General features: G+C 52.2%; 2 protein-coding genes across 2 annotated transcripts in view; both read left to right on the top strand.

Moving 5' to 3' along the window:
- SNRPG (small nuclear ribonucleoprotein polypeptide G) overlaps window positions 1-27,997 on the top strand; it is a 184,416-nt gene that overhangs the window by 149,637 nt on the left and 6,782 nt on the right. The window lies entirely within an intron of this gene.
- Window positions 21,709-27,636, top strand: TGFA (transforming growth factor alpha). The gene is made up of 5 exons (XM_065651764.1): window positions 21,709-21,758; window positions 24,515-24,568; window positions 26,120-26,243; window positions 27,214-27,363; window positions 27,462-27,636. The coding sequence occupies exons 1-5, from the start codon at window positions 21,725-21,727 to the stop codon at window positions 27,634-27,636; spliced, it is 537 nt and encodes a 178-aa protein (XP_065507836.1). The 5' UTR covers window positions 21,709-21,724.

Here is a 27,997-nt window from a genome sequence, read left to right as displayed (position 1 = left end):
TAGAAATCCAGTAGCTCGTATTCCCCCTATATCGAGCTGCCGGTATGCTGGAGGACTCTCAACATTTGTATTCCTGTCCTCTGCTGCAGTCGATTCCCATGAAATACTATTGCCGCTGTTCTCCTCTACAAGCACCTTCACAATGGAGGAGGATTTCAGAATTAGATTTTAGACCGTTCTGTAGCTACTGATGTCTACAGAAAGTAATGCATTTGAAAAAGGACCAAATATTCCACACAGGGCGTTAAGTCTGCCTGAGACTGTTAGAACTGCTGGTTGAAAACAACAGCGTCCCTCGCATGGAAGAAAAGAATTGGAGTGCTTTGACTCAACCTCAGCATCACACAGGTTCTTGAAATAGAGGTGTTGACTCCGTCTGATCTCCAAGACCAGCGCCATCACAAATCGGTCTGGGTGGCAAAAAAATTGTTTCTATCATTTGTCATAAACAGATTTTCCAGAGTTTGCTCTTGAAGAAGCTGAGAACAGTCAGGTTACACTCAGAACCAGAAAAGCAGCAGCACTTCTGCATGGCTCAATATTACAAAACATAACCAGAGAAGCTCTCGAATGCTACCGAAGGGGTGGGGGGAAGGATTATTTTCCTCATCTCGATTGACAAAAACACACTGTGAGGCTCCACATTTTGCAGGAGTTTAAAAGGAGATGTGAACAGGATGGCAGACGCCACTGAGACCTGAGCTCCTGGCCAGCAGGACATTATCTGTGGTCCTCAAATGCACACACGAGCATAGGAAGCAATCCTCCGTCTGCCCAGCAGGTTTGGATTACACCAGGATATGAACCTTCTCTACTTGACAAACTTGATTTTATTCTCATGTATTCTAATACTATTAGAGACACGTAAAAGGTCCTCTAGCCTTTTTAGTACTGTAAAAAGCGGTGTAAAGCAGACTCGAGATAAATTAGGAACAGTCCCAGAACACTCCTACTATTTTAATAGACACAGCAAGGGAACAAAAAAGGATCTTAAAATGGTAAGCAACACCAAAATCAAATGGAAAGGCACACATTGTGTATCACCGCTGCCAGTCACTTCTATTTTAGTAGCTCCTAAATACAAAACAGGGACCCATCACGTACCTATCTGACAAGACGGTCAACACGCTCATTTTCTACCACAGCACAAGCTTTTCTAACACAAATATCAAGGATCTCCTTTTATCCCAAACACACACAGACCTTCCCAGGCTGCTCCCCAGCACAAGGATCAGCTTGGTTCACCAAAGACCTTCAGACACCAACATCTCCAAAGGTGCAGCAGAAAAAAACTTGAACTGAAGTATCAGCATGTTTTAAAAAATCTGAATATACGTTACCTTCAAACTGCTGGGTGACAGAAACACCACGGCTCCTCTCACAAAATCACGGGGCACAAATAACCCTCAGCTTCACTCACTTCCCAGCGCCCCCTGGGGCACTAATTAAATACCTAATTAGAGAATAAGCAGCACCTGGGGTTTCCCGAGAGGTCTCCTACCTCACTGCTAATTCAGCCAAATCCTGTTTAGTTTCTGTGATTTGGTAAGTGCCTTTGAATGGTTACAGCTGCGTAAGCCCTTGGGTTTTAGCGCTTTGTACATCACCTTAGTTTATTATCCTTTGGACAACTATTTCCCCCATTTTATTTTTTAATTTATTGCATGTTTACCTGCTAGACCACACTGGGAACATTGCTACTTTACCAGTCAATTGTACCGTAGAAGATATTGTCAGCGTGGCTCTATTAGCAAATATATCAAATTGCAGCCCAGGTCCCAGCAGAGGCTCGTGGTGTCACTGCCACGACGATTTCCTCCCAGCAAATTAAATACAAGAGACTCTCGGACGCTACGAGCGGCTAGTGAATAATTTACCACCCGAAGGCAGGAAGAATGATGGGACAAAGCGATGAAGAAAATCAATGCCTTAACTGTGTTTGAACACTTCCCAAATCTGCACAGCAAAAAGTTCTTTTCCTTTGGTCAGGTGGGCTATTTAAAAGAATAGTTCACGCACACGCTGTACGGGTGTACTGTCGCCACAGCTGTATATTGAAAGCAGCCCTACGAGGACTGTACGATTAAGAATAAGGAAACAGTACTCTTATTAGAAAGTGTTACTATTCTGTATAGAGAATAAATGAACAATTTTGTCACGAGAAAAAGGAAGCGGGCGGAGAACTCATATGGGTGATGTGTCGCCATGGGGCAGAGCAGTACAACTCTTTTCACTATTTGCAGCTTTATATTAGGGAAAAAAAAGTCTGTTTTTCATATTTGTAGCCTCTATAAATTCTACTCTGACACCGTGACAAGGCCCTGTGACAAAAAAAAAAAAAATAATCAAGGATGGGATCTCTGCAAGTTTTATGTATCTGCCAAGTTTCATCAAAACAACTCACCCAGGGGACTGACTGGAGAAATAATAACAAAAAAAACCCGCAAAACTATTTCACATTTCTCAAAACCTGAGTACCACAAAACACATCCTCAAAAACCCTCTCTGAGCCTGAATCTCAGCCAGACAGGAGTTTTAGTGCCACATTTATATCAGAAATCCAAACCTTTGTTCAACAACCTTTAGCGCGTGTATGTGATCTCTAAACAGCAATGCGTTCAGCCGACGAAATGGTTTCTTAAAACTTAATGTGAACAAACTAGGTCAACAGTTGATTACATTTTTAAACTAAATTTGCTTAAAAAGGGCTGGATCCTATACTGCGTAACTCCCAGCTCTGGGTTTAACGGCACGCTGTGAGGAAGAAAGTGATTTCTGTTTTACAAAGCCAAAGAATAATATTCCTGTGTTGATGCAAGAAAATCAGAATGAATAATGGAATATAGAGAAAAAGTGGAATTGATCCCCGTGTTTCACTGAGCAAAGCTGGATCATAAACACATTACGGAGACAAAATGGGATTGAGACGCTGCCATCACCTCAGTGGTGACGGAGGTTTTTGTTTGTTCATTGAAATTTGCAGCGTTGGGTAGTTCTCCCTGGTCCCTTTCTCTGGCACAAAATTTGTGGCAGCCTCCAGCAAAATGAAAAATAAGCAGATCACCTCTATTTTACTCAGGCATTAAGTGGCTTCTCCTGCTTCCTGAATTTTTCCTAAACCAAATTGCAATAAAAGTAACTGGTCGGCTGATAAAACTCCACCAAGCCCTTGTGCCCTCGACACAAGGGGTTCAGCAAGAGATCTCTATTTCCAGCCGCTCTGAGACTCTCTTCTGAAACAGAACACCCAGCTGACGTTGCCAGAAACATTTTCATTGCTGCTTTTCACCCCGAGACCCTGCCATCTGGACCGCTGTGCCACCTCGGTGGCCTGGTCACCCCGACCCGATTGTCCTTGATCTACCCGACTCGTCCCCCTGCACTTCACCCGGCCGCCCCAGCTCGGCTCACGTTCTTTAATCCCTGGCACAAAAAGAGAAGAACCGCGTCCAATTCTGACCGGCTGAGATTCACAATATGTCCCTGGGCCCAAGCGCAGAGCGGAAAGCTTTCATCCACACATATGGGTTTCAATAGGATTCGTGCAGATTTTGACCCTTCTCGGCGTTTCAGCTGTGCGAACAGGCTCGCTGGCAGCTGGTGGCAAGAAGACTCTGTCCCATCGCATCCCAGTCGCATCGGGGCCAGGCAGATGTTTCACCTTTCACAAGTTTGCAGACGAAGAGAACAGACAAGGCTTTGCTGTCCTCTGCTGTTAGTGGCTGATGTTGCGAGAAAGGCGATTTAATGAAAAGAGGATTCCGTTTACTTGGGGGGGGATGGCTGGGGGCAGGAGTGGTCTTTCAAAATGAAACCTTCCTACCCTTCGGAACAACTGCAATAGAGTGAATAACGGCGTGGGTCTCCCGTAGCTCACGGCAGATGGACAAACCCACAATAGAGAAGGGACTCAACAGAAACTTTTTCTTTTTTCACATGTGCTGCTTTGTCATTCTGGAGTAAGGTACAGGTCTACTATTTTGAGAAGGAACATCTTCTACTGTCATCTCTCAAGCACAATGAATCTGGACACTCACACTTTTTTTTTTCCTCTCCCTTTTTTGACAACCTCTGAAATTTCAAGAGCCACACCGCCGTTACTGGATTTGGGTAGACAGTTCTAGTCCTGCACTTGGACTATCGCGGGCAGGTGGTTCTTACTCTTCGCATTGCTGTGACTGCACAATGTCCCCCAGTTTTACTGATACATCCAGCTCCCTTGTTTCCACCCCTACAACCTCATTAAGATTTAAACTCTTATATTTATTTATAGTTGAAGTTAATTTATTTTATCAATGACTAAGATAGCACGAAGCATCTAGGATGGAAAATTAAGACCTATATTGTGATCCGCATTATCAAAAGCTGCTCTTTGTACCTCGGTCTGAACACTCAACAGCTTGAAGAGGCAGCTCCTTGGAAACCTCATTCAGTTCCATTTAGTTTTATTTGCTGGTGATGAATCCCTAATTCCATGTCAGCACACATGTGAGGAACAAGAGAGCATCTAAAAATAATAAATCCTATCGCAGCGCATTAGAGAGACTCACACAGAAAGTCCTTGCACGTTTCTGATTTCCAAAATCTCAGTTTTGTTCCATTTTTTAAAGAAGTCAAAGCAGCACACAGACAGATATTAAAATTCTGAGAGATTTCTTAAGGCCTTTCTGTTCCCTGCCTCCTTAATATGTGGTATAGAAGGATCCTAATCGATGCCTATGAATCGCGGGTGCTCCTAAATATACTGCAGGTTTCTCCTGGACGAAATTGAGAGGTTAAGTAATTTCCCTTTCTCCTTGCAATTGCAGCAGAAAAAAAGCTTAGTTTCTCCCAGCTCCAATTCCTATGTTAAAATAAGAGTAGTAGGACGTGGACAGTCTTATTTTGTGTACAGCACATCTAACAGCTGTCTGGTGAGGATTCCTGCCTGGGAAGCCACTGCAACTACATTAACTTGACATCCTCAAAGTATACACAAGCTGATTAAAAATCATGTTCTACTTTAATAAAGTAAAATGGGAGTTGAGAACGGAAGGACATTTGCAAGTCCGTGGCTAGTTTCAAAGCATAAAAATCTTGCAAGTTATTTGAGACAAATGGCGTGGATAATGCTGTTAATTTATCTCTGGTTTGGAACGTACAATGGAGCTCGTTAGGACATCTTTCCCTCTTGCAGTAGGGAGGGAAAAATACTTCACTTTGGGTGGTCAAGAGCCCCCCAGCTCAACAAGGCCACCATCTCAAGTTCCAAAATTCTGCTCCTCTTTCCAGGATGCCAGAACAGGGGTGGACGGCAGTTGTTTGCTTCACGTCGCCGCTGCCTCTGGGGGGGACTACGGTGGGTCCGTGGATTCCCTGACGGAAGGCATGAGGACAGAGATCAGCCTTGAAGATATTAAGGCCTACCCATGAGAAAGATGGGAGTAAAGGAGTATCCGGAGATATTAAGGTGCACCCATGAGAGAGAAGGGATGTACCCATGAGAGAGAAGGGAGTAGAAGAGTAACACTGATGATAGCAAAATTACCCCATGAGATGTTACTGCTGTAACTTGTAACCAATACTGAAGAGACACGTGAATTGGTAAAACCGTATAAAAACGCACCTGTGGCAATAAGTGGCATCTACTGCTTTCATCCTGGAAGAACTTGGTCTGTGCCGTTTGTCCGTCTCAACCGTGACATATGGCGACCCCGACGTGGTCCTGCATGAAGAAGAGACAGCGGCGAAGCTGTGACAGCCGATGATGAGCTGGGGAGATGGAGCAGTGCAGCTGATAGAGCAGGGGGGAGCTGCCGAAGATCCGGATCCTTGAAAAGACACCGCGCCAAGAGTAGGCGAGCTACCGGGAACATGGGGGGAAACTTATCTAAAGAAGAGGGTATTATATTATCTACATGGAAATTGCTTCTGAAGAAGCAGGGTATTATCCTTTTGGAATTGGCTTTATGAAGGACGTTACTACGGGGCAAAGCACTACCCAAAGATCCAGAGAAACAACTGAACTGTTAACGACATAGCACTTGTTGCTAGAGGCTTTGAGAGGATTAAAAGAGCAACGGGAACAGGCAGAGATAGCGGAGGGGGGTGGCTTTCCTGGGCTAGATTTGGAAAAAACAAAAACCAAAAAAACCAAGCCAAAAGCAACACCACGACATGCCTCCGAAGTTTGTCAAAGAATTTTTGCTGGGCTCAGCGTTGCAGCAGCTCCAAACACCGGGCACTGGTGGAAAACGAGAACAGCCACCCCAGGAGCTGTCTTCTCCTCTGACATTGCCGAGAAAGTCAGCCCTCTCATCAGGCATCTCAAACACCATCTGTCCACGGTGAGAATCCACTTCTGAAACTTGCTGAGCCTCGCGGTGTACGTCCCTCGCTAAAAGTAAAAACGCTGCGTGGAAGATGATGAATTGTGCAATATGCTTGCTTTAAAGCTTCAAGCCACTTTCAGAGCGTATGGAAATGCCAAGCAATTATTACACACCTCTGTAATTCTTGCTCAAAGATACGTCCCGTTTTAATTCTCTTCAGAAGAAAGTGTTAACTACTTGCCTCCACAGGAAGGGGGGGGAAAAAGAGAGAGAGGAAACAAAAATCACTTTTCAAAACGCATGATAAAAAGAAATAAAATATTTTCTCTGAAGCCCTTGAATACTCCTTGTCCTGGGCTACCTGACAACAGAAATGAAAAGATATTTTAAAGTCTAACTTCAGCCTTAGGGCAGATTTTATTAAACCGGGAGCTGCCCATGCAGGTTGGGTTTTTGATCCCGCCATCCACACCACAGGAGCTCCGGGGAACAGCACGGGAGCTGCCACACTACGCGCTCCGGAAGAATTACACCCAGACCTCCAGTATTTCAAAACATCTCAACACTGCCACTCTTTTAGCTTCCAATTTTCTCATTGTACATGTCATTTTCCAATGCTTGCTTTGATCGCTTGTTCTTCATGTTCTTTAAGATTTAAGAGCTTTCTACAATATAAAGACGAGGTATCGATTCCTGCGCAACACTTAGGAGGAGGTTTGGCAGAACTGAGGGACTTAAGTTTATTTTTTGGTCCATTAATAGGGTGATAAATTTGCCGGTCCAAGTTCTACTCTCAGCAAGACCTGACCCTAAGAACAAAAATACATCATTTCCATGGTACTGAACGTTTCCTACAAGGCTTGAAGTGTTCTCAGTTTATACGACGGTGGATATGTATGGAAAAAACAGAAGAACTTATAGGATGACATCTTAGTGTGGCTTCTGGGACACTTTATATATTAAACAAAAATTACATCATTTGACAAATATGGTCAACTTAAACTTGCTGTTTGCTTTGGATACCATTGGAAGCATTGCAAATATATTCTGGTGAAAGAGAAGTTTGAAATTCTTAGGAAAAAAATCGCATTATTAACAGAAAAGAAAAAGTAAGAATTCTTTTTTCCATGTAGTGCTTCATGTTGGAAGTGTCTGGACAAAGGAGAGTACTTAGAGTCAGGATGCAGGTGGTTAAACACCACATTTCTGCAAGTACCATCTTCCTAAGATCTTTCTGTGCATGAACTTTTCGTAATATTTTAATTCTATCTCTCATTGGAGGAACACTATTACTAGCAACCAAAGTATGCTTCCAAAAAAAATCTCCAAAACAGAGGATTAGCCCGGAGAGGAAATACAGAGAATTAAGTATTAAAATGCAAATTTGTTTTAATGCTACAAAGTTACTTGATAATAAAGCCGAGGGATTTTCCTACTTTATGAGTGCAAGTGATGTTACAGCCTTTTCTTCAGTTTAAAAAACATTTCCTGCGCGTTCCCAAATGGCTCATGACAGGCTGCCTACTTTGTCTGAAGACTCAGATTTAGCCGAAACTGTCTCAATAGTGCTTAATTTTAATAGTAATAAAACGCAGTCCTTCATATCTTCGATTAGTTCATTAGACTCCTTAAAGAAGATAAATGGTTTCAGTAAACGCGTGCCAAAGAGGTGCATGTTTCAACAGTTGCCTTTCCTCAGCGCAGAACATCACATCAGCTAGATCTGAGCTAATAAAACGTTCCTCATATCACGGCATCTGTTGCAATGATACATTAATTGTCAAGAGAAATTCAGCTGCACTGCAGCCGCATGGTGCAGCAGGACTGGTCGGATAAAGCAGCCTCTGGAGTTCGCTTGTTCTGGGACAAGCCTCTGATTTGGAACAAACCACTGTAACTGGAAGTGTGATCGATATGGAAACGCAAAGATAATCTCGGGTTTTCGGACAATTCTGACATGGGTCAGATCCGGGGAGAACCTTCCCAATGACGTCCTAAATGGAACGAGCCCCGGACCGTTGCAGCTCAGCAATGTTCGCCTGTTCCTGCGAGCTGCAGCCATCTCCTTCCTGGGACAAAACCCATGTTTTAGCCCGCCCCATGGCATGGTAATTTTAGTCCCAAAACCTAAACCTCACATGGAAAGGAGCTGGGATTGAAAATGGCATCTTGTAGAGAAGTCTGCCAGGGTAGCACACGTTGCTGCAGGTCACCCGCTGACACAGCCTGCAAGACTGAAACACAACCACAGCCTTCCCAGAGACTTTAATTTTTCTTTCGTGCCTCCAAAACAGCAACACGGGCAGACAACTATCTCAGATCTCTACCCTTCGAATTAATAATTCATCGTCTATTCCTCTGAAGGAGTAATCAATCATGCCCGGCTACTCGACTATAGTAGGTATTTCACTGCAGGAAACAACAAATGAAAGAGGAGTCCTCAAAGTCTATGAGACTTGATTCATTTCAAGCCGTTCTTGAAACCAGCAAAAAGATAAAAGCATAAAAACCAGAGAGTATTCTCACACACTAATGTCTGCTGATAACACTTCTGGAAAAAACCAATCTGAATTGTTTGCTGAGATAGAGTAAAGGAAACTGGCTACAGCTAATTGTTAACTTTGCACTGATAAAAGCAACCTACATAAAATGCAAAAAAAAAAAGAAATAATAATGCCTTTACTTATATCGACACCAAGCCTTATCAATTTTTTTTTTTCAGCAGAGATACAATTCACCAAGTGTAAACAAATAAAAATATTCCTTCAACTTCAAGCAATTTTGTGACCATCTAACATCACATCCTTTTCCACTGAATATCATAGAATATCTAAGGCTGGCAGGGATGTCTGATCCAACCCCCTGTTCAAAGCAAGGATCACTAGTCATTTCCAGTTCTTTGCTTTCCGAACAGTAATAAATGTCTTTTCTGGCCCCTTTTCCTATATTGAGCTGCACTCAGCTGCAGTATCAGTCTGAAGACTCATGCACAGAGAGCACATAAATTGGGCGAAGGGGGAAGAGTCTTCAGTAGCTGGTAATGCAAGTGTATTGAGATAATTTAACAGGGAAAACCCATTATATTCTGCCATTTGTGCACTAGTAGAGCTGTTCAGCAATCAGCAGTCAATTCTACACCGCTTTTTTAATGTCAGAGTGACTTTGAGTTAACTGCGCTAATGATTCCTATGGAGAAAGTCAGCATTGAGCTATTCAGGGAAACACTGAAAGGAGAAAAATCTTTCTGAAATCTAAAATTCATTCTTGGTTCCCCAATAAAAATCATTCAAAAAGCAATTCTTGGGGCCCACAAAGCATACTTTGAGACGCACTATGGAAAAGATCTGAATTTCTACTCCAGGCTAATGACAGAGCAGTGCTGACACTTTAGAAGTACTTTTACAGTAACTTCAGAAGCCTTATTTTAGGAATTTACTGAGCCTCTGAAGTGACATCTTCTTAGGGAAAGAAAAAAATGAAAGAAGCATTTTCTACTTAGCTGCAGTAGGCATCATAAACTGCTAGTTTAGGGTAACCTTTCCAGAAGTGCTTAAATGATCCCCAAGTCTGAACACCACTGTCTTTTCGGTACCTTAAATACTCATTTCTTTGACCCATACTAAGCTGAACTAAGTTAAACTTCAGCCAATAGCTCGTTAACAACGCGGGAACAAGCAAACCGGCTTGATTTTAATTAAAATATTATTTCATAGCTGATTTAATTGCTAAAGTGTGAGTCCCTGTCTGCCTCAGTTCTGCACCTATGAGCAAGCAAGAATAATATATACAACACGAAGGAGTGTGTATATATATTTTTTGACATATATTTGTATACAACCTTAGCAAAACAAAAGAAATGCATTAAATATAGGGCATGAAATGTGGGAAAAAATGCTGAGCAAGACATTCTTGTTCTGCTTCTAGGTAGAAACAGTGAAGATATTTTTGGTTCAAACACATCATTCCATTCCAACACATTACTTTATTCAATTTGATGAAAATTGAATGACCAGAACATAAATAATGATTTAAACTCTTTCTGTTTAACAGATTGAAATACTTTAAATACTAACTAGCCATATGTAACGCTCATCAATATTAATGAAACGCTCTGAGATGTACCATTTATTCTTCATGGACAGAACAGATATTAATTGGAAATAAGTCTCATGAGTTAGGCTTTTCAGAGGCGCTGAACCGATTAGGGAAAAGTTCACGGTTGTGTGCAAAACTAGGAGCCTAAACTCCATTTTAAAGTTATGAGTTTTTCTAGAAAATTCCCATCACCTATTCACACTGTAAGGTCATTTGGGCATTTGGAGCCCCAAAAGGGCTCAACAAGGCCCAACCGAGCCTGATGGAGCCCAACAGAGCCTGATAGAGCCTGACAGAGCCTGATAGAGCCTGATAGAGCCTGACAGAGCCCGATAGAGCCCAACAGAGCCTGACAGAGCCTGATAGAGCCCAACAGAGCCTGACAGAGCCTGATAGAGCCCAACAGAGCCTGACAGAGGGCGACAGAGACCAACAAAGCACAACAAGGCTCGAAGAGCCTAAAAGAGCCCCACAAAGCCCAAAAGAGCCCGGCAGAGCCTGACAAAGCCCGACGGGGCTCAACAGGGCCCAACAGAGTTCAACAGAGCCCAACAGGGCTCGACAAAGCCCGACTGTACGGGACTATATCAGAAGATTGGTTAAATGTAAATACACTCAAGTGACTTGCAGCTGTCTGTAGAAAAAGCACATACATCACACTAATTGTTTTACTGACCTCGTGTGCTTGATGAGTAGAACCCCTGTGTTAGATAACATAGGCCTGTGAGAAGCTCTGGACAACCTATCACTATGTCTGAGATTCTTGCTTTCTTGTGAGAAACAGCGGGAGGCTGCGCCTGCTTCAAGCCTTGAAATAGAGGCGAGCTCAGCAAAACCAGTGATTTTCTTAACAGGGCCGAACTGCTGCAGCGCGCGTGGCCCCGCTTGTGTCACCTCTGCACGGGAGCTTAGGTGCGACTTCGGAGATCCCCCAGTAGAGAGGGAACTAAAATAAAACTCGCTCTTTGCAAATGCATTCATGGCCTCTGGCTCTTCTTGCGACGTGCCTGTGTTTGTGCACACACCGACAGAGCCCGACGGGGCTTGACAAAGTCCGACAGAGCCCGACGGGGCTCAACAGAGCCTGACATAGCCCGACGAGGCTTGGCAAAGCCCGACTGAGCCTGGCAAAGCCCAACCGAGCCCAACAAAGCCGTGCAGAGCCTGACAAAGCCCAACAGAGCCTGACAGAGCCCTACAAAGCTGGACAGAGCCGGACAGAGCCTGACTGTGCCTGAAAGAGCCAGACGGAGCATGATAGAGCCTGACAGAGCCCGACAGGGCTCAACAAAGCCCGACAAAGCTTGACGGAGCCCGACAGAGCTCACCAGGGCCCGATAACGCCTGACAAAGCCTGAAGGACACGCACAGGGCCCAACAGGGCCTGGCAAAGCCTGACAGGGAGCGACACGGCCCGACAGAGCCTGACATAGCCCAACAGAGCTTGACAGAGGCAGACAAAGCGCAACAGAGTTCGACAAAGCCCAGCGGGGCTCAACAAACCCGACAGAACCTGACAGAGCCAAACAGAGCCCAGCAAAGCCCAGCAGGTCCCAACAAACCCGACAGAGCCTGACAAAGCCCAACAGAGCCTGACAGAGCCAGAGCCCAGCAAAGCCCAGCAGGTCCCAACAAACCCGACAGAGCCTGACAAAGCCCGACAGAGCCTGACAGAGCCAAACAGAGCCCAGCAAAGCCCAACAGGTCCCAACAAACCCGACAGAGCCTGACAAAGCCCGACAGAGCCTGACAAAGCCCAACAGAGCCTGACAGAGCCTGACAAAACCCAACAGGGCTCAACAGGGCTCAACAGAGCCCGAAAGAGCCTGACAGGACCCGACAAAGCCCTACAGACCCTGACAGAGCCCAACAGCGTCCGACAGAGCCCGACAAGGCTCCACAGAGCCCAGCCAAGCCCAACCGGTCAATATGGCTCCATTCTTCCAGCTGGGGCTGTTTCGTACACCCCATAAAACCTTTTATACCCCGTAAATCACAAAATCATAGAATAGTTTGGGTTGAAGGGACCTTCCAAGCTCATCTAGGCCATGGGCAGGGACATCTTCACCAGCTCAGGTTGCTCAGAGCCCCGTCCAGCCTGGCCTGGGATGTCTCCAGGGATGGTTCATCCACCACCTCTCTGGACAACCTGGGCCAGGCTTTCACCACCTTTGGTGTCAATAATTTCATATATCTAACCTAAATCTCCCTTCCTTTAGTTTTAAATCACCACCCCTTGTCCTGTTGCACCAGGCCCTGCTAAGAAGTCTTTCTCCATCTTTCTTATCGGCCCCTTTTAAGTATGGAAAAGGCCGCGTAAAACCTCGTACACCCCATAAAAACCTCATAAACCCCATAAAAACCTCCTCCTCCCCACTAAATCGCTCCCCTTGCTGCCCCAGGGACCCCCCAGGCTTTTGGGGGTGAGGCCCAGTGAGTTCAGTGCAGCCCGAGCGACCCGATCACTCTCAGCCGCACCAAAGCCACGTTTTGGTTCCCTTTTCAGTAAAAACAGGAATTACAAAGCCCTGGAAAGCGGCGCTTTGCCTTCTGCCACCCACCGCAGCCGAGGAAAAGGGTTTTATTTCTGCTTTCTGGTGAGCAGCCCTGACCGGAGGCAGCTGGGCAGCCTGCCAGCTCCTTTTATCGTTTTAATTTCTGGCTTTTTGTTGCTTTAACGGTGTTTTGGGGAGCAAATGTGCGAGAGAAAAAAGGAGAATTGTGACAAGCTGGGTTTGATGGGGGGGTGATCTTTGTGCGACTCAGCCGGGGTCGCCTGGCAAAGGAAAGCGCTGGACGCAATTTGTTATTCGCCATCGTGCAAAAAAAAACCCCAGAAACTGGGGGTAGAAGCCCCTTTTAAAGAGTTTTGGGGCTTTACTGAGCTGGGGTGTGTTGTGCATCAGCTAAAAAGCATGTCTTTGATGTCTTACTCAGAAAAAATTATATTTTTAACAGGGAACTTGTTACTGGGTGCATTAGTGGTGCAACAGGTGTCTGTTGCATGTAGGGCAAACCCTCAAAAATCACTGGCCAAAGGAGCATATGGCCAAGCAGGGGGTTTTCCCACCTTTTAAAAATTTTTCTTTATTTTTTTAATTTATTTTCTGTTTGCCTTCTCGCCTCCCGTCAGTGCCCTGGCTCACCGGGTTGGTTTTATCACCTTGACCTTGACCCGGTCCCCGGCACCTGCGCTCAGGGCCGGACTCCAGAAACTCCGGAGCATTTTCCTGGGACACAGAGGAAGGATTTTGCCCCCCCGGGCCCGCCGGCCGTGCTGGGATGTCTCCCCACTCCCGAGCCAGCTCGCAGAGCGATTTTTTCCGCTGGCAGCCGGCCAAGGAGCTCGCCCGCCCGTTCAAAGGCTTTTCTTGTTCCGTGCGGAGCCCCGAAGAACGGTGCCTTTCACAGTCCGGCCGTTCCTAGACAGAAATTGTCATTTTTAAATTTTTTTTTTAATTTATTTTTTTTTTTCAAACGCAGCTTCCCTTCGCTTGGCCCGCAGCCTTTGGCCTCCCGGCGCCCTGACGTCAGGCTGCTTTTGTGATGCTCAGGGTGGAATTTCGTGCTCTTGTTGTATTTTTTTTTGGTGGTTTTAAATGACGGACGGGCCAGGCGGCTGGTGAGGAGCAACTGTGTGGATCCAAAGAGCCCCTTGATTTTGCACCTTTGTCCCAACAGGGCTGTCAGCCCCGAGTGGCCATCGCAGAGCTCTGATGGATGTGGCAGACTTTGTTATTGAATCTCGTGATGTGGTGGGAGCAGAAAAGGATTTTTATTTTGTCTTTTATTATTTTATTTAATTTTTAAATTTTATTTTCTTGTTTGTCATACAGCCTGGGATTTTGAGGCCGTGCGCTAAGGGACTTTTGCAGTGCAGTCACGCCAGCCACGGTGCACAGCCCATGCGACCACGGCTTTGCGTCCCGCGAGAGCTCCGGTGCATCCCCCAAGGGTTAGAAGGGCTCCAGGAGCATTTTCTACGATAGAAAAACCGCAATAAGGAGCCATCGCAACCCTCGTAGGGCTGCTTGAAGGCGACAACGGAGCAGACATTGCAAAGAGCGTTTTGCCAGGGCAGCTCTTGTGCAACACGGCGCGGATGCCGTCACCCAACCCAGGCGCGACGTCACGGCTCAGGAAGCAATTGAGACACAACCCCAAAAATAGAAACCGCCCCCAGAAAACTTAATTCCCCTCTCCCCGCCTGAATTCCCCTTCTCGCACCCATCGCGGCGCCGCGTCTTCGTGCATCGTCCCGGCGTCGCGGTGGCTCCGTGCAGCCCCGTGCACACTAGCTCACCCCTTCCCGGTGACTCTCAACTTTGCCCGCGCTGCTCCTTGCACCGAAAAAAAAAAATTTCCAGGCTTGGCGTGATCCCAGTGCCGAAGTTTGTTTTGCAACCGAGCAAAAAAAAAAAAAGGGCTCAGTGTCATCCAGCTCGGCGGCTGCGTGAGCAAAGTACGGGGCTCCCCGGCTCGTCTGGCTGCGACGCTTGTGATTTATCCGGCTTCTTGCTGCCGCTTTGGCACAGTCTGTGTCCCCTGGCAATGTCCCCTTGGCCATAAGGCTCCTGTCCCCAGGTGGGGTTACGTTGCTCCTTAAAATGTGTCCCCTGGCGAGGTCCCCTGGGCCACAGGGCTTCTCAAAATGAGTCTCGGGGGGTCCCTCTGTAAGGGGACAGAGCGGGCTGGCACCACGGCTCATTGTCCTGTCCCCACCCAGTCCATAGAGGTGGTGTCACCAGCCCCACATCATGGTGTCACCTCCTGCTCGAGTGTCCCCTGGCAGGTGGCGTGTCCCCACCACTGTCCGAGGGCAGGGGCCAGCAAACCAGACGGGGAAAGCGAAGGCAAGGATGGCTGCTGTCACCTCCTGTCCCCCACATCTGCCTATTCAGTCTCTTCCCCACTCGGTTATGAGCCACATTTAAGTGTTTTGAGCCAAATTTAAGTGGTTTACGGTCAAACACGAAGCCCCAGGGTGTCGAGGCAGCGTGGCAGGGGCTGTGTGGTGACTATTTCTTGGGCTCAGGTGCAAATCTAAATCTTGCCTTGCTTGGGAAAGGCCGGCGTGCGATGCCGCAAGATCCCGGTAGATCTCCCAGTGCTTGGGAGCGTCCGGATCCCTCCGGGGTCCCTCTCCCCTTCCCGGGGAGCGCCTGGACCTGTTCGACCTGTGTGTCCCTGGGCAGGGACAAATTCCTGCCGTTCCTGCCGGGCTGAGTCACGCGCGGCTCCATCCCCGGAGCTCCCGCAACCTCCGTCTCCGCTTCCGAAGGTGTCGAGTGAGTCATTCCCGTGGGTCGCCCATCGCGATGGCGAGTCTCATCTCTTCGGGGTGGGGAGATTTATTTGCTTTCCCACGTTCCCGAGGAAAACCGTTTTTGGGTTTTGGTTTGGTTGTGTTTTTTTTTTTTTTTTTTGCACGCTCCCGTCGCGCCGATGCGACCCCCCCAAAACTGCCGGTGGATGTCACAGCGTGGGGACACCGGGGGCTGCGGGTGCTGAGTCAGCGCTCCCCGGCAGCGTCGGACGGGGCGAGCCTGCCAGGCAGGCACAATGCAAATGATAGATAAACAGGCAGAACAAGGACAAAATACATCAAGCTCGGGCATGTGCCACGCATTGTGACCTGCTGCTGCGCCTTTTGTGATGGCCGGATTAATGGCCCGGAGACTGAGCGGCCTCTGTTCCGCCGCCGGCTGCTTTTTGTCCGGATTTGGGTGATTTTTTTTTAATTTTTCCAGCCGGACACCAAGATCCCTTCGCCCCGCTCTGGTGGCTCGGGAAGAAAGAACGGGAATGGGGGGCTTCCCAAGCCTGGATCCCTTGGCTGGAGGGCTTGGAAATCCTGCCTGGGGGGTCCCATCTGCACCCCGAGCATCCCGGCCCCTTCCTGCTGTGTCCCGTGGTTATTGGGGCGGCTGCTCCCCCAAAAGCCCTCCTGCCTTGTGAGGGTATCCTGAGCATCCCAGGCCCTTCCTGCTGTAATTTGGGGGGGCTGCTCCCCCAATAACCACCCCAAAATCCACCTGCCTTGTGAGGGTGGCATCCCGGTCCCTTCCCGCTGTGTTCTGCAGGTATTTGGGGGGCTGCTCCCCCAAAAAACACCCCCAAACCCTCCTGCATTGCAAGGAAATCCTGAGCATCCCAGCCTCTTCCTGCAGTCATTGGAGGGGCTGCTCCCCCTCCAAAAAAGCACCCCAAAACCCTTCTGTCTTGCGAGGGTATCCCGAGCATCCCGGTCCCTTTCCAGTGTGTCCCGCAGTCATTTGAGGGGGAGATGCTCCCCAAAAAAACACCCCAAAACCCTTCTGTCTTGTGAGGGTATCCCAAGCATCCTTGTCCCTTTCCAGTGTGTCCCACAGTTACTTGGGGGGGCTGCTCCCCTAAAACCCACCCCAACCCCCTCCTGCCTTGTGAGGGTACCCTGAGCATCCCAGCCCCTTCCTGATGTCACGTAGGGGGGCTGCTCCCCCAAAATCCACCCCAAAACCCTCCTGCCCTTCCCAGCTCCCAGCATCCCCCCCCCTCCCCGCTGCTTCTGGCCCTGGGGTCCCACCGTAAAACCCTTCGTGGGGCGGGGGGGACGACCCCGAGGATGTAAAATGGAGCCTGAATTCGGGATTTTTAAGGGCACGGCCCGACGTGCAGCCGGGCAAGTGCTCCCTGAATGCTCCTTGTGTCCCGCGGCGGCAAAACCCAGCGCGGCTCCTGGCGACCGCGGCGGCGAAGCCGGTGCAAACACCAAAAAAACCCACCAAAACACCTGGCAGAGGGACCCGAGAGCCACCGCCGGCACCGGCACCGGCCCCTCGACCTTCGAGGAGAATCCCTCCTCGCCCCCGTCCGCGCTTATCCCCCCTGGATAAAGATAAATATATATATTTAATATAATATCGCACTAACCGGCCCATTATTGACATTAGGCCGAGAGGTGCCAGCCTGGAACCGGCCGCGTTGCTGCAGCCAACAAAGCCCTTTTTAGTGGCCGGGCTTGAAGTGGGGAGCCCGTAGGTTTAAAAATCCTTTATTTATAGAGGGTTTTTTCAGCAAGGGCTGTAAACAGAAATGGAGGGGGGGGCGGCTAAAGAAAATGTCTGGGAAGGGACAAAACCCCAAGAAGTTATTTAGGAAAAAAAAAAAAAAAAAAAGGACAACAAAAACAAACAAAAAAAACCACCCTTGAATAAAATGTACATTCACAGGGGAAAATCCCGGCTATGAAAGAGCCTTTTAAGCTGGCAGAAAAACAGAACCGGTGGCTGCAAGATAAAGCCAGGAAAAAAAAAAAAAAAATCCAATAAGGCCCCATTTTTAGTGGATTTGGGGCCGGGGGAGACGTCAGAAGCGCTTCCACCCCCAGCCCCGCATCCGAATTGGGGATGGTGGACCCCGGGATGGGACACACAAACCGCAGCCGGTGCCCGACCCTGGGCATAATATTTAATTTATCCTGAGCCCATATATTAAATAAATAAACAGCGGTGAGGGACCGACCCCCCCCACAGCCTGATTGATTTCTGCGCTCGCCGGTGAAGCCAAAAACATCCCGGCAGCTACAATTTGGGCTTGTTCGAGCCATCGGGGAAGGGGCGGGGAGGGCGAAGGGCGATGGTTTTTTTCCCCTCTTTTTGCCGATTTTTCACCCTTCACAATCCAAAATAAACAGGCGGCCAGAGGCTTTTATGCCGGCCACCAGCACACAGCCCCCTTGTTACACGCTGCTTTGGGTTTGTTTTTTTTTTTTTGGGGGGGGTGCCTTTTTTTCACCACCACGTCAGAATATCAGAAATAAAAAAATAAATTAAAAAAATATATATATATATACCAAAAGCGTCCTCACCACTTTGTGAAAGATGAGGGGAGTTATATGCCTTTTTTCAGGGTTTTGCCCTGAATTGGTTGATTTGCCAGAGCAGGACTCGGTGAGGTTGAGCGATTGGGGATCTGCCCCTGGTTTTGCTTAATTGGGAGAGGGGGAAATAACCCCTTTAATCGCCAAACCCGGAATAAGCCACTGACAAAGAGCGATTCGAAAAGGGAAAAAAAAAAAAATAAAAAAAATAAAAATAAACCCGCAGAGGCTGCCGGCGTCGCGCACCTTGCCAGAAACGGGACGAAACAATTAAATAATTGTTCTTGTGGTTTTATAACAGCAGGAAAAAAGCACGAAACCCTCGAGCCGGTGTTGCCAAATTAGTGCCCGGCCTGTGAGCAGCTGGGGAGTACTGGGGATACTGGTGGGTACTGGAGCTGCTGGTGGGTACTGGGGGTACTGGGGGGTTCTGGGGGTACTGGGGGGTATCGCAGTCACTGGTAGGTACTGGGAATATCGGTGGGTACTGGAGCTGCTCATGGGTACTGGGGTTACTGGTGGTTCTGGGGAAACTAGTGGGTACTGGGGTTGCTGGTGGTTACTGGGATTACTGGTGGGTACTGGGGCTGCCTGCACGCAGCAACCTTGGCCAACTCTCTGCATGCTTCTTACTGGGTTTTCTTTGCTCAAATTCAATATATTCCCTTGTGGGATTGTTCTTGTTCTTCCAAGGTCATAAATAAAAAAAAATTAAAAATTTTTTTAAAAGCTGATTTTTTTTCACTCTCCATCCAATTACCCCCTTGTGTCGCACGGCCCCAAAGCCAGGGGTTTTTGCCCCGTTTTAGCACCGCTCTTTCTTAGCACATCCTCGCACCGGGAGGAAAGAGCCGCCTGTTTGTCCGACTCGCCCGTGACTTCCCGACCGGCTTTCTAGGTACTGTTGAGCATCATCCCCAAATTCCTTTGGGCTTACGGCTCCCGCCCGCGGCACCTCCTCCCTGCCACCCTTCCAGTTCTTGCAGCTCCTTCCCCCGAGTGATTCACGCCAGGAGTGGGAGGATTATTGCAAAGGAGGAAACCTCTATTTACAAATAAATATCCCGATTATCAGCCCAGGGAGTGATGGGGGGCGGGGAGGAACAAGAATGGAGGGAACCGCACGACCTCGCCGGGGTCGTCTCGCAGGTTGTTTTTCCTTTGAGTGGCTGGAAAATTAGTCACTGGCCACCGGTGGAGGGTTTGGTGGCCCTTTGCGGTGGCAATAGGGAAGCCACCCCAGGACTCGGCGGCCAGCAGGGTTTGTTCTTTGCTGCCTCTCAGGGTGCAAGGGTTGGGGTGTTGGGGGTGAACCCCGAAAGTTGGGAGCACTGTGAGGTGCTCAAAGGTTGCGCAGCCCCCAGAGCCATATTTGGTGGGATATTTGCTCGTGGCCGAGGCTCCGGTGGGATTTTCGGAGGTGGGCGATGGGTGTTGCGCTGAAACGCTTGGGTTTTTTTGGGGGGGGTAAAAGCGGGCGCTGGGGATTTCGGGGCTCGGCAGCGTTGGGAACAAGCGGCTCCTTCAAAGAGCTGCTTTCAAGCGCGGAGGTGAGATGGTATCAGCTGGGAACGCGGGGAAGGCTCCAGCTCCGCGCACACCGCAGGGCTGGGAGCAGCTCCCACGGGGACGCCGGCTGAGCACCCGCATGGGGGGGTCCAATGGGGTCCTCTCCCTGTCGTCCCCCCCCCCATCAAACCACACTTTTCCTCCCATGGACCCATCTGCAAGGCTGAGCCGCATCTCAGGAGGCTTCCAAGGACGGGACAAGTGTCCCAGGGGAGATGCGCTCGCCACCGGTGACTTTTTGGCCGTGACCATCCTTGTGGTCCCCATCAGGACGTGTTGTCCCCCCATCCCCATGCAACATTCCACCCCCCCCGCGAAGGGAACCTGGGCTCGGCCCTCCCGACTCGGGGTGACAAAGGCTGGGCTCAGCAAGGCTGGGCTCAGCGAGGCGAGGAAGGGGCGTAGGCGCTGGGCCAGCAGCAGCCCAAGGAACGCGCTTGCGGTCGGTGAAGCAACCGGGGAACCCAAGCCCGGTGATGCAAACGGGGGGGGAAGTGGGGGGGGCTGCTCCTCCCAGCCCCCCAGCCCCACAAACCGTGCAGGGTGATGGCTGAGTGGGTCTCGTGGGTGTCACCCCCACCGGCAGCAAAAGCCGATGACACAGGGTGACCCAGAGCCCGAATTTCAGCCTCCTCCTCCTCCTCGGATGGGCTGGGAGGGGGGGGGCAAGACCTGGGTGGGTCGTGTGGTCTGGGACACGCGGGGCTGTTTCCCCCCCCGGGGGCAGGAGTGGGGACAAGGGGACAATCTGTGGGGGGAGGCACATCAGAGCGGGGGGGGGGTCACAAAGAGGAGCAAGACCCGAGTGGGTCCCGTTCCCTGTGACACGTGGGGCTGTTTCCCACCGTGGGGCAGCAGCAGGGTGGGGGGGACACACGGGGACAACCCGAGGGGTGTGCGCGCATCAACGGGGGGGTCGCGACACCCGGGTGGGTCCTGTTCCCTGAGACACGCGGGGCTCGTTTAACCCCACCCGGGGCAGGAGCGGTGACACAGGGACAGTCCGGGGCGGGGCACATCAGCAGGGGACGTATCGGGGGGTGCAAGACCCAGGTGGGTCCCGTTCTGTGGGACACGCGGGGTCGTTTCCCACTGTGGGGCAGGAGGGGGACACGGGGACAATCCGGGTGGGGGCCACGTCAGTAGGAGAGGGATCGGGGGGGGTGCAAGACCCGGGTGGGTCCCACTCGCTGGAACACGCGAGACTGTTTCCCACCGTGGGGCAGCAGCGGGACGGGGCGGGGGACACGGGGATAATCCGGGCGGGGGGATCGCAAGACCCGGGTGGGTCCCGTTCCGTGGGACACGCGGGGCTGTTTCCCACTGTGGGGCAGGAGGGGGACACGGGGACAACCCAGGGGGGGCGCGCCCATCACCGGGGAGGGGATCGCAAGACCCGGGTGGGTCCCGTTCCGTGGGACACGCGGGGCTGTTTCCCACCGTGGGGCAGCAGCGGGACCGGGGACACGGGGGTAATCCGGGCGGGGGGGGGGGGGATCGCAAGACCCGGGTGGGTCCCGTTCCGTGGGACACGCGTGGTTGTTTCCCACTGTGGGGCAGGAAAGGGACAACCCGGGGCAGGGGCGGGGGGGGGACACGGGGATAATCCGGGGCGGGGAGGGGGTCGCAAGACCCGGGTGGGTCCCGTTCCGTGGGACACGCGGGGACGGCGAGTGGGTGACACACGGGGGCGGGGGGGCCCGGCCGCGGGGGGGGGGCCGGGGGTGGCTCCGCCCCGGGGCCGCAGTGGCTGGCGGCGAGTCCGCGCCCATTTCCGCCGGCGCGGAGCCCGGCCCCTCGCCCCGCCGCGCTGCCGGGGACCCGGGACCCGCCACCGCCAGCGCCACCTCCGCCGGCCCCCCCGCCGCCCCCAGCGCCACCGACAGCGATGCCGGGAGAGGCGGCGGCCGCGCTGGCCATGGGTAGGTGCGGGGGGGGGACGCACGCACGCATACACACACAGCGCGGTACCCGCGGCGCTTAGTCCCGGGGGTGGTGGGGGGCGTGGGGGGGGCTCCGCGCCCCCTAAACTTTCCCAGCAGCTCCACACCGATCATCCATTTATTTATTTTTTAACGGGGAGGCGGGGGGGGGTGTTTGCGTCTTGGGGTGTGAATCGGTGGTTTGTTGCTCCGTAAATCCTACCCCCCCCCCCAAAAAAAAAAAAAAAAAAAAAAAGGAAAAAAAAAAGAAAATTGGCTTCGGTCCCTCCCGAAGTTATTTGCTCGATCGCTCCTGGGAACGCGCGGCCTCGGCGGGAGAACCGGCCCTCCAGTCTCGCTCGTTGACTTTAGGGGAGAGTTAATTAGCGTTGGCATGTTGCTGGGTTTGCAATTAAAAGGGGGGGATGTTGATGGTGTGTTGCTTTTTGGGTTGCTGAGCTTGGGGCCGGGGGGGGACGCGGGGCTGGACCTGCGTGATGCTGCGCGGCACGGGACGGACCCAGACCCCGCGCCGCGCGCCCCCAAACCCCAGAGAGTTGGTGATTTTTAGAGGGGGGGGGAGCGCAGACCTGCGACGTGGGTGATGCTCTGGTACCGAGGAAAGTGACCCCGGGCTGGGGGCTGGTGGGGGGGCAGCACTTGCTGCACCTTGGTTGGCTTCTTTCTGCTGTCCCAAAGGACTGTGTCACCTGCAGCACTGGGGCTCTGCTGAGCTGGGGACAGGGGGGACAAGGCGGTGACAGAGAGAGGCTCTTTGCAGCACTCGTGTTCAGGAAAGTCGCCCGTTTTGGCCCCCTCCTCGCTCCGCTCCTCCGACGCTTCGTCTCCTTTGAGCATCCCTTGGGTGGGCACCTGGGTGCTCCATCCTCAGCTTGTCCAGAGGCTCCCAGCAACCTATTTTGGGGACACCCGTGTCCCCTCTGCTGCTGCTTTGCTACTCGTGTGGCTTTGGACCCCGTCGTCCCCACTGGTCGCCTGCCCCGGGGGGCTGAGCTCTCCCCAGTGCCCCATCCAGGGGTGACGGCTGGTCCCAGCTTGGGGACAAACCTCCGCGGTGTCCCAGCCGCTGCGTGGCGAGAGGAGCCCTCGCTAAACCACATCAAACGGGCAGATCGGAGCATCCGCTGGAAATACCGAGGGAAAGCGGAGCCTCCTCCAGCCCCATGTGTGTGCAAAACCGAGGGGAAAATCTGGGATAAATAAACGGATTAACGGGGAAAAACTCAGGGCGGGGAACAAACTCCGCGGAAAACCGGGAGCTCCTCATGAAGAACATTATGAGTCGCTGGAGGCGAGAGGGGCTGAGCCCTTGGCTGGTGGTGCAGGACAAGCGGAGGCTGGTAATTAATGTTGCGCTGGGGATGGAGTCGTTAAGCGCGAGGCCTGGGGATCGTTGGCAAGTGGGGTGTCGCCTGCTGGGAGGGTGAAATTAGGGGGGGCTTTGCTGGCAAAGAGACCTTCCCAAAGCCAGGGGGGCCTGGGGATGGGTGGGATGGGGGGCAGCAGCCTGGCCGAGCGCCGACTTTGAAAGAAAACCGGAGACGTTGGCACAGGATTTGATTTTTTGAGGTTTGGAGAGAGGAAAATGCTGCCAACAGGGCCGGGATGGGGGTGCCAAAAAACAAGTGAGGATGGATACTCGGGGCAGGTGATGGGTGCAGCTCGTGGGGGTCCCAGTTTGCCCAGTTAAACCAAGGGTGCAGATGCTCCGTGTCCTCATAAGGTGCCCGGTGTCCCCATCAGGTGCCCGGTGTCCCCACGCCGGCTCTTGGGTGCTCACCAGAGCCCTTGGCCGGGCTCCTCCGGCCAAAGTGCCTTTAGCACGAGCGAGGTTTTATACCCGTCGGTGTAGAAGAGGCAGCGCCAGAGCCAAACGGGGTCCCAGCAGGAGGACCGACAGACTGGGGTGCCGGAGGGGGATGACAGAGCCGCCCCGTGACACGGGGATGAGTCGTTTCCCAAATACCGCGTCGTTTCCTCGGTGTGCGGAGGTGCGGGGTATCGGCTGGGGCAGGAGCGTGAAGCATCTTCCAGCAACAAGCCGCTGGACAGCAGCGAAAAACCAAAGCTGGGAGGAGACGGGAGGCTTAAAATTAAATTTCCATGGGAGGAAAATCTCCGGGGGTTTGGCCGGGTCTGCAGCGACGGGGAAAGGTGCGACGGGGAGATGCCGAAATGAGGGGAGCTGCTGCCATAACCAAACCCGCCGGTCGCTGCCGGGGTTTGCTGGATGCGAACCCCAAGGGCTGGCGCGCGGTTTGGTCCCCCGCCCGCCGCCTTTCTGCATGATTTGATTAAACCCGCGGAAGAAATTGGGTCAAACCCAGCGATGGGGCTGCTTGGCCTCGTCTGCCTTCACACCCCAGGGTTTAGCCGCCACGGAAAAGCCTTTTAGCTGGGGAAGGGGGTTCTCCAGTTCCCTCCAACCCTCACAAAGGGGCTCGGGGGGTTGTCGTGAGCCTGTCTGGACCTGCAGCCCCCCCATGCTTGGGGTTGCAGGGGTATTTCTGCTTGCGCAAAATATTTTTGCTTGCATGGGACCCGCTGTCCCTGGGCATTTTGCACCATGGAGACCCGCTCGCACCCTGTGGGTTTTGCATTCTGGTTTTAAACCCCGCCAGCAAACCCCATCACATTTTTCCTTCAAAAAAGAAATAAACGTAGAATTCTTCAAGTGATTTTGGGTTGGGGAGTGACACGGTCGGGCTGACTCCTATCTCTCTGCTCTCTCGCAGGTGTGCTGCTCTCCGTGTGCCACGCGCTGGAGAACACCACGGCAGCCCGGAGCGGTGAGTTTGGTGACGGGGCAGAGCCGGGGGGGGTGGTTTTTGGGGTGGTCGCATTGTCATCCTGCTCGGGAACAGGCAGCAAAGTGGGGGTGCAGGTGAACAATCCCCTGAGCCTGTGCTGGACCAGCCGCAGGGATGCTCCTGCATCCCGTCCTGCATCCCGTCCCCATCCCGGGTGGCCCCCAGCACCTGGGTGCTTTATCCTCAAGGGGGTATTTCCCATTTTGGGGGGGGCCAAACCCTGGCGTCCAGGGAAGTTTGGTCCCATTAACCATGCGGGGAAGCTGGGGGTGCCTGACGCCGGCACCGAGCCGCTTGCACCCGATAAATTGCCTCATTCATAAACACGGCACAATGGGCTGCAATAGCCCAGAGCCCTTCACTTGCTGGCAGTTTGCAGGCACGGATGGCAAAAAGAAAAAGAAACAAAACAACACAAAACCACTCATTTTGGGGCCAGAAAACCTCCTTTTGGGGCTGGAAAATGGGTTCGAGGGCAGCGGTTGGGAAGAGTTAAAGGGAACGGTGCTACTGCGGAGGATGCTCGCAGCTGCTTTTCCGATGGATTCATCCCCAGTTTGGGGGGCTGGAGGAACGGGGCTGCTGCGAGGGGTGCAGCAGCAGTTGGGGACACGTTGGGGACACGTTGGGGACAGGGATGGGGTCGGCGCGGGCGGCGGCAGCAGCGCAGGGCTGCGGGAGGATGAGGTGGCCGCAATGTGGCCGGCAGCTGCGAGGTTTAACACAGCGCCCCAGGAACCGGCTTGGGGACACGCTGGGGACAAAGGGACAGTGCAAAGCTGTGCTTGGCGCTCAGCTTTCTGGGTTAAAACCTCAAAAAAAGGGTTCTTTTGCGGGGGTTATTTAGGCAGAACCAGGAGGCAGGGATTTTACCTCCAGCCTCAGCAGCCATGGGGACAGCGGTGACATTTCCCACCGCAAGGACCAAACCCCAGCTCCGGCATCTCCGAGGATGCTGCCACCACCTCCGACACCCCCAAACCTCCCACCGGTGCTTCTGTGACGGGGACACGGAGCCGCCGCGCCGGTCTTCACCTCCCCGAAGACCCGGAAGCATTCGTTAAGGCGTGGGTTTAATTAACCCCCGGGCCTGCCATAAATTCCCAGCAACAGGAACTTGAGGTGGCTTTGAAACGACAGCGATCGGATGTGCTTTAGACCCCGGGCGAAGCCCAAAGCAGGATATTTGTTTCCCGTCTCTGCTGCGGAGGATAATTTAAACCAGCACGGGGTGTAATGGAAAACAGCATCGCGGCAAAGCCACCGGGCCGGGGCCGCGGCCGGCCCCGCCGTTATTTAACTCTCTCCTCCTCCGTTTTGAAGCTTTAAGCTCTTTAGGAAATTCCTCCAGGCTTAATTTCAGCTCTGGTTTAAGTAGGACCCGTCTGGGCTCCGTCGTGTGGTCCTGGCCCGGGATGCGGCCGCTGGACCAGCAACCCCAAAATAAATATGTCCAGCCCGAAAAAAATAGAGATACCGGCACTAAAAAAAATGCCGTTTTATTTTTTTCTCCGTGGTTTTGCCCCCCAGCTCCAGGCCCGCCGGTGGCGGCGGCGGTGAGGTCCCACTTCAACGACTGTCCCGACTCCCACAGCCAGTTCTGCTTCCACGGCACCTGCCGGTTCCTGGTCCAGGAGGAGAAGCCGGCGTGTGTGTAAGTGTTGGGGAAAAAAGGAGAAAAAAAAAAAAAATCTCCCAAAAACTGGGGTTGAACCTGGTTTTGCTGGGCTCCACGTGGATGCTCTGGTCCTGGGGCTGATGCTCTCACCAATCCCCGGTCCTCTGGTTGATGTTTTCGTCCATCTCCAGTCGATGTTCTCGTCCATCCCTGGTCCTCGGGTTGATATATCGTCCTTCCCTGGTCCTTTAACTGATGTTCGCACCCATCCCTGGTCTTTTTTTTGATGTTCTTGTCCATCCCTGACCCTTGGGTTGGTGTTCTCTTCCACACCTGGTCCTTGGGTTGATGTTCTCATCCTTCCCTGGTCCCTGTTTTAATGTTCTCATCCATCCCTGTTCCCTTTTTGATGTTCTCGTCCTTCCCTGGTCCTCGGGTTGATGTTCTCATCTGTACCTGGACCTCAAGTTGATGCTCTCATCCCTCTCTGGTCCTTTTTTTGATGTTCTCGTCCTTCCCTGGTCCTCGGGCTGATGCTCTTGCCCACCCCTTGGTCCTCGGGTCAATGTTCTTGTCCATCCCTGGTCCTTTTTTTGATATTCTCGTCCTTCCCTAGTCCTTGGACTGATGCTCTTGCCCACCCCTTGGTCCTCAGGTTGATGTTCTTGTCCATCCCCAGTCCTTTTTTTGATGTTCTCGTCCATCCCTGGTCATTTTTTGATGTTCTCATCCATGCCTGGACCTCAAGTTGATGTTCTTGTCCCTCTCTGGTCCTTTTTTTGGTGTTCTCATCCTTCCCTGGTCCTTGGGTTGATGCTCTTGCCCACCCCTTGGTCCTCAGGTCGATGTTCTTGTCCATCCCTGGTCCTTTTTTTGATGTTCTCGCCCATCCCTGGACCTCAAGTTGATGCTCTCATCCATCTCTGGTCCTTGGGTTGACCTTGGGTCGATGCTCTTGCCCACCGCTGCTCCGGGGGCAATGCTGATGTCCCCCCCACCGCCGCAGGTGCCACTCGGGGTACGTGGGGACGCGGTGCGAGCACGCCGACCTCCTGGCCGTGGTGGCCGCCAACCAGAAGAAGCAGACGATCACCACCTTGGTGGTGGTGTCCGTGGTGGCCTCGGCGCTGCTCATCGGCATCTGCCTCCTCATACAGTAAGTCCGGGGGGGCTGCGGGGGGTGGATTTGGGGGCAGGAGGGGGGTTGAGGATGGAGGTGACCCCCCCTGACCATCCCCTCCCGCTCCGTTGCAGCTGCTGCCGGCGGTGGAAACGTTGCCCGTGGTGCCGGGCGCCCGCCGGGGGGGGCCAGGAGAAACCGGGGGGGCTCCTGAAAAGCGGCGCCTCCTGTTGTCACAGCGAGACGGGTAAGGGGGGGCCCGGGGGACAGCGCGGGGAGACCCCGGCCCCCGCCGGCCCCCCGGTCTGATTGTGCTCCCCGCAGGGGTCTGACGGAGCAGGGGGGTCCCACCGCCGCCCCCCCCCCCCGCAGCGACGCCCACGCCGGGGACCAGCGCAGCATCTCCTCTGGTTTCGTCTATTATTTTTTTGTTATTTTCTTATGTTTTTTCTTTATTTCCCGCCACGGAGGACGGCAAACGAGCGTCCCGGCTCGGCGTGCCCCCCCCCCGCCGCAGAGCCAGACCCCCGGCAACCGGGAGGGTTTGTTCTTTGGTTTGGGGTTTGTTTTTTCCTTTTTTTCTCAGTTTTTTGGGGGGTTTTTTTAAAACCAGAACCGCCCTCCCTCGGCTCCCACGGATGGGGCTTTATTTTTCTATAGAGCCAGAAGC

Source organism: Caloenas nicobarica, chromosome 25, assembly GCF_036013445.1.
Source record: "Caloenas nicobarica isolate bCalNic1 chromosome 25, bCalNic1.hap1, whole genome shotgun sequence".
NCBI lineage: Eukaryota > Metazoa > Chordata > Aves > Columbiformes > Columbidae > Caloenas > Caloenas nicobarica.
Note: the sequence above shows the minus strand (reverse complement) of the source record. Positions and strands in the feature narration are given on the sequence as shown.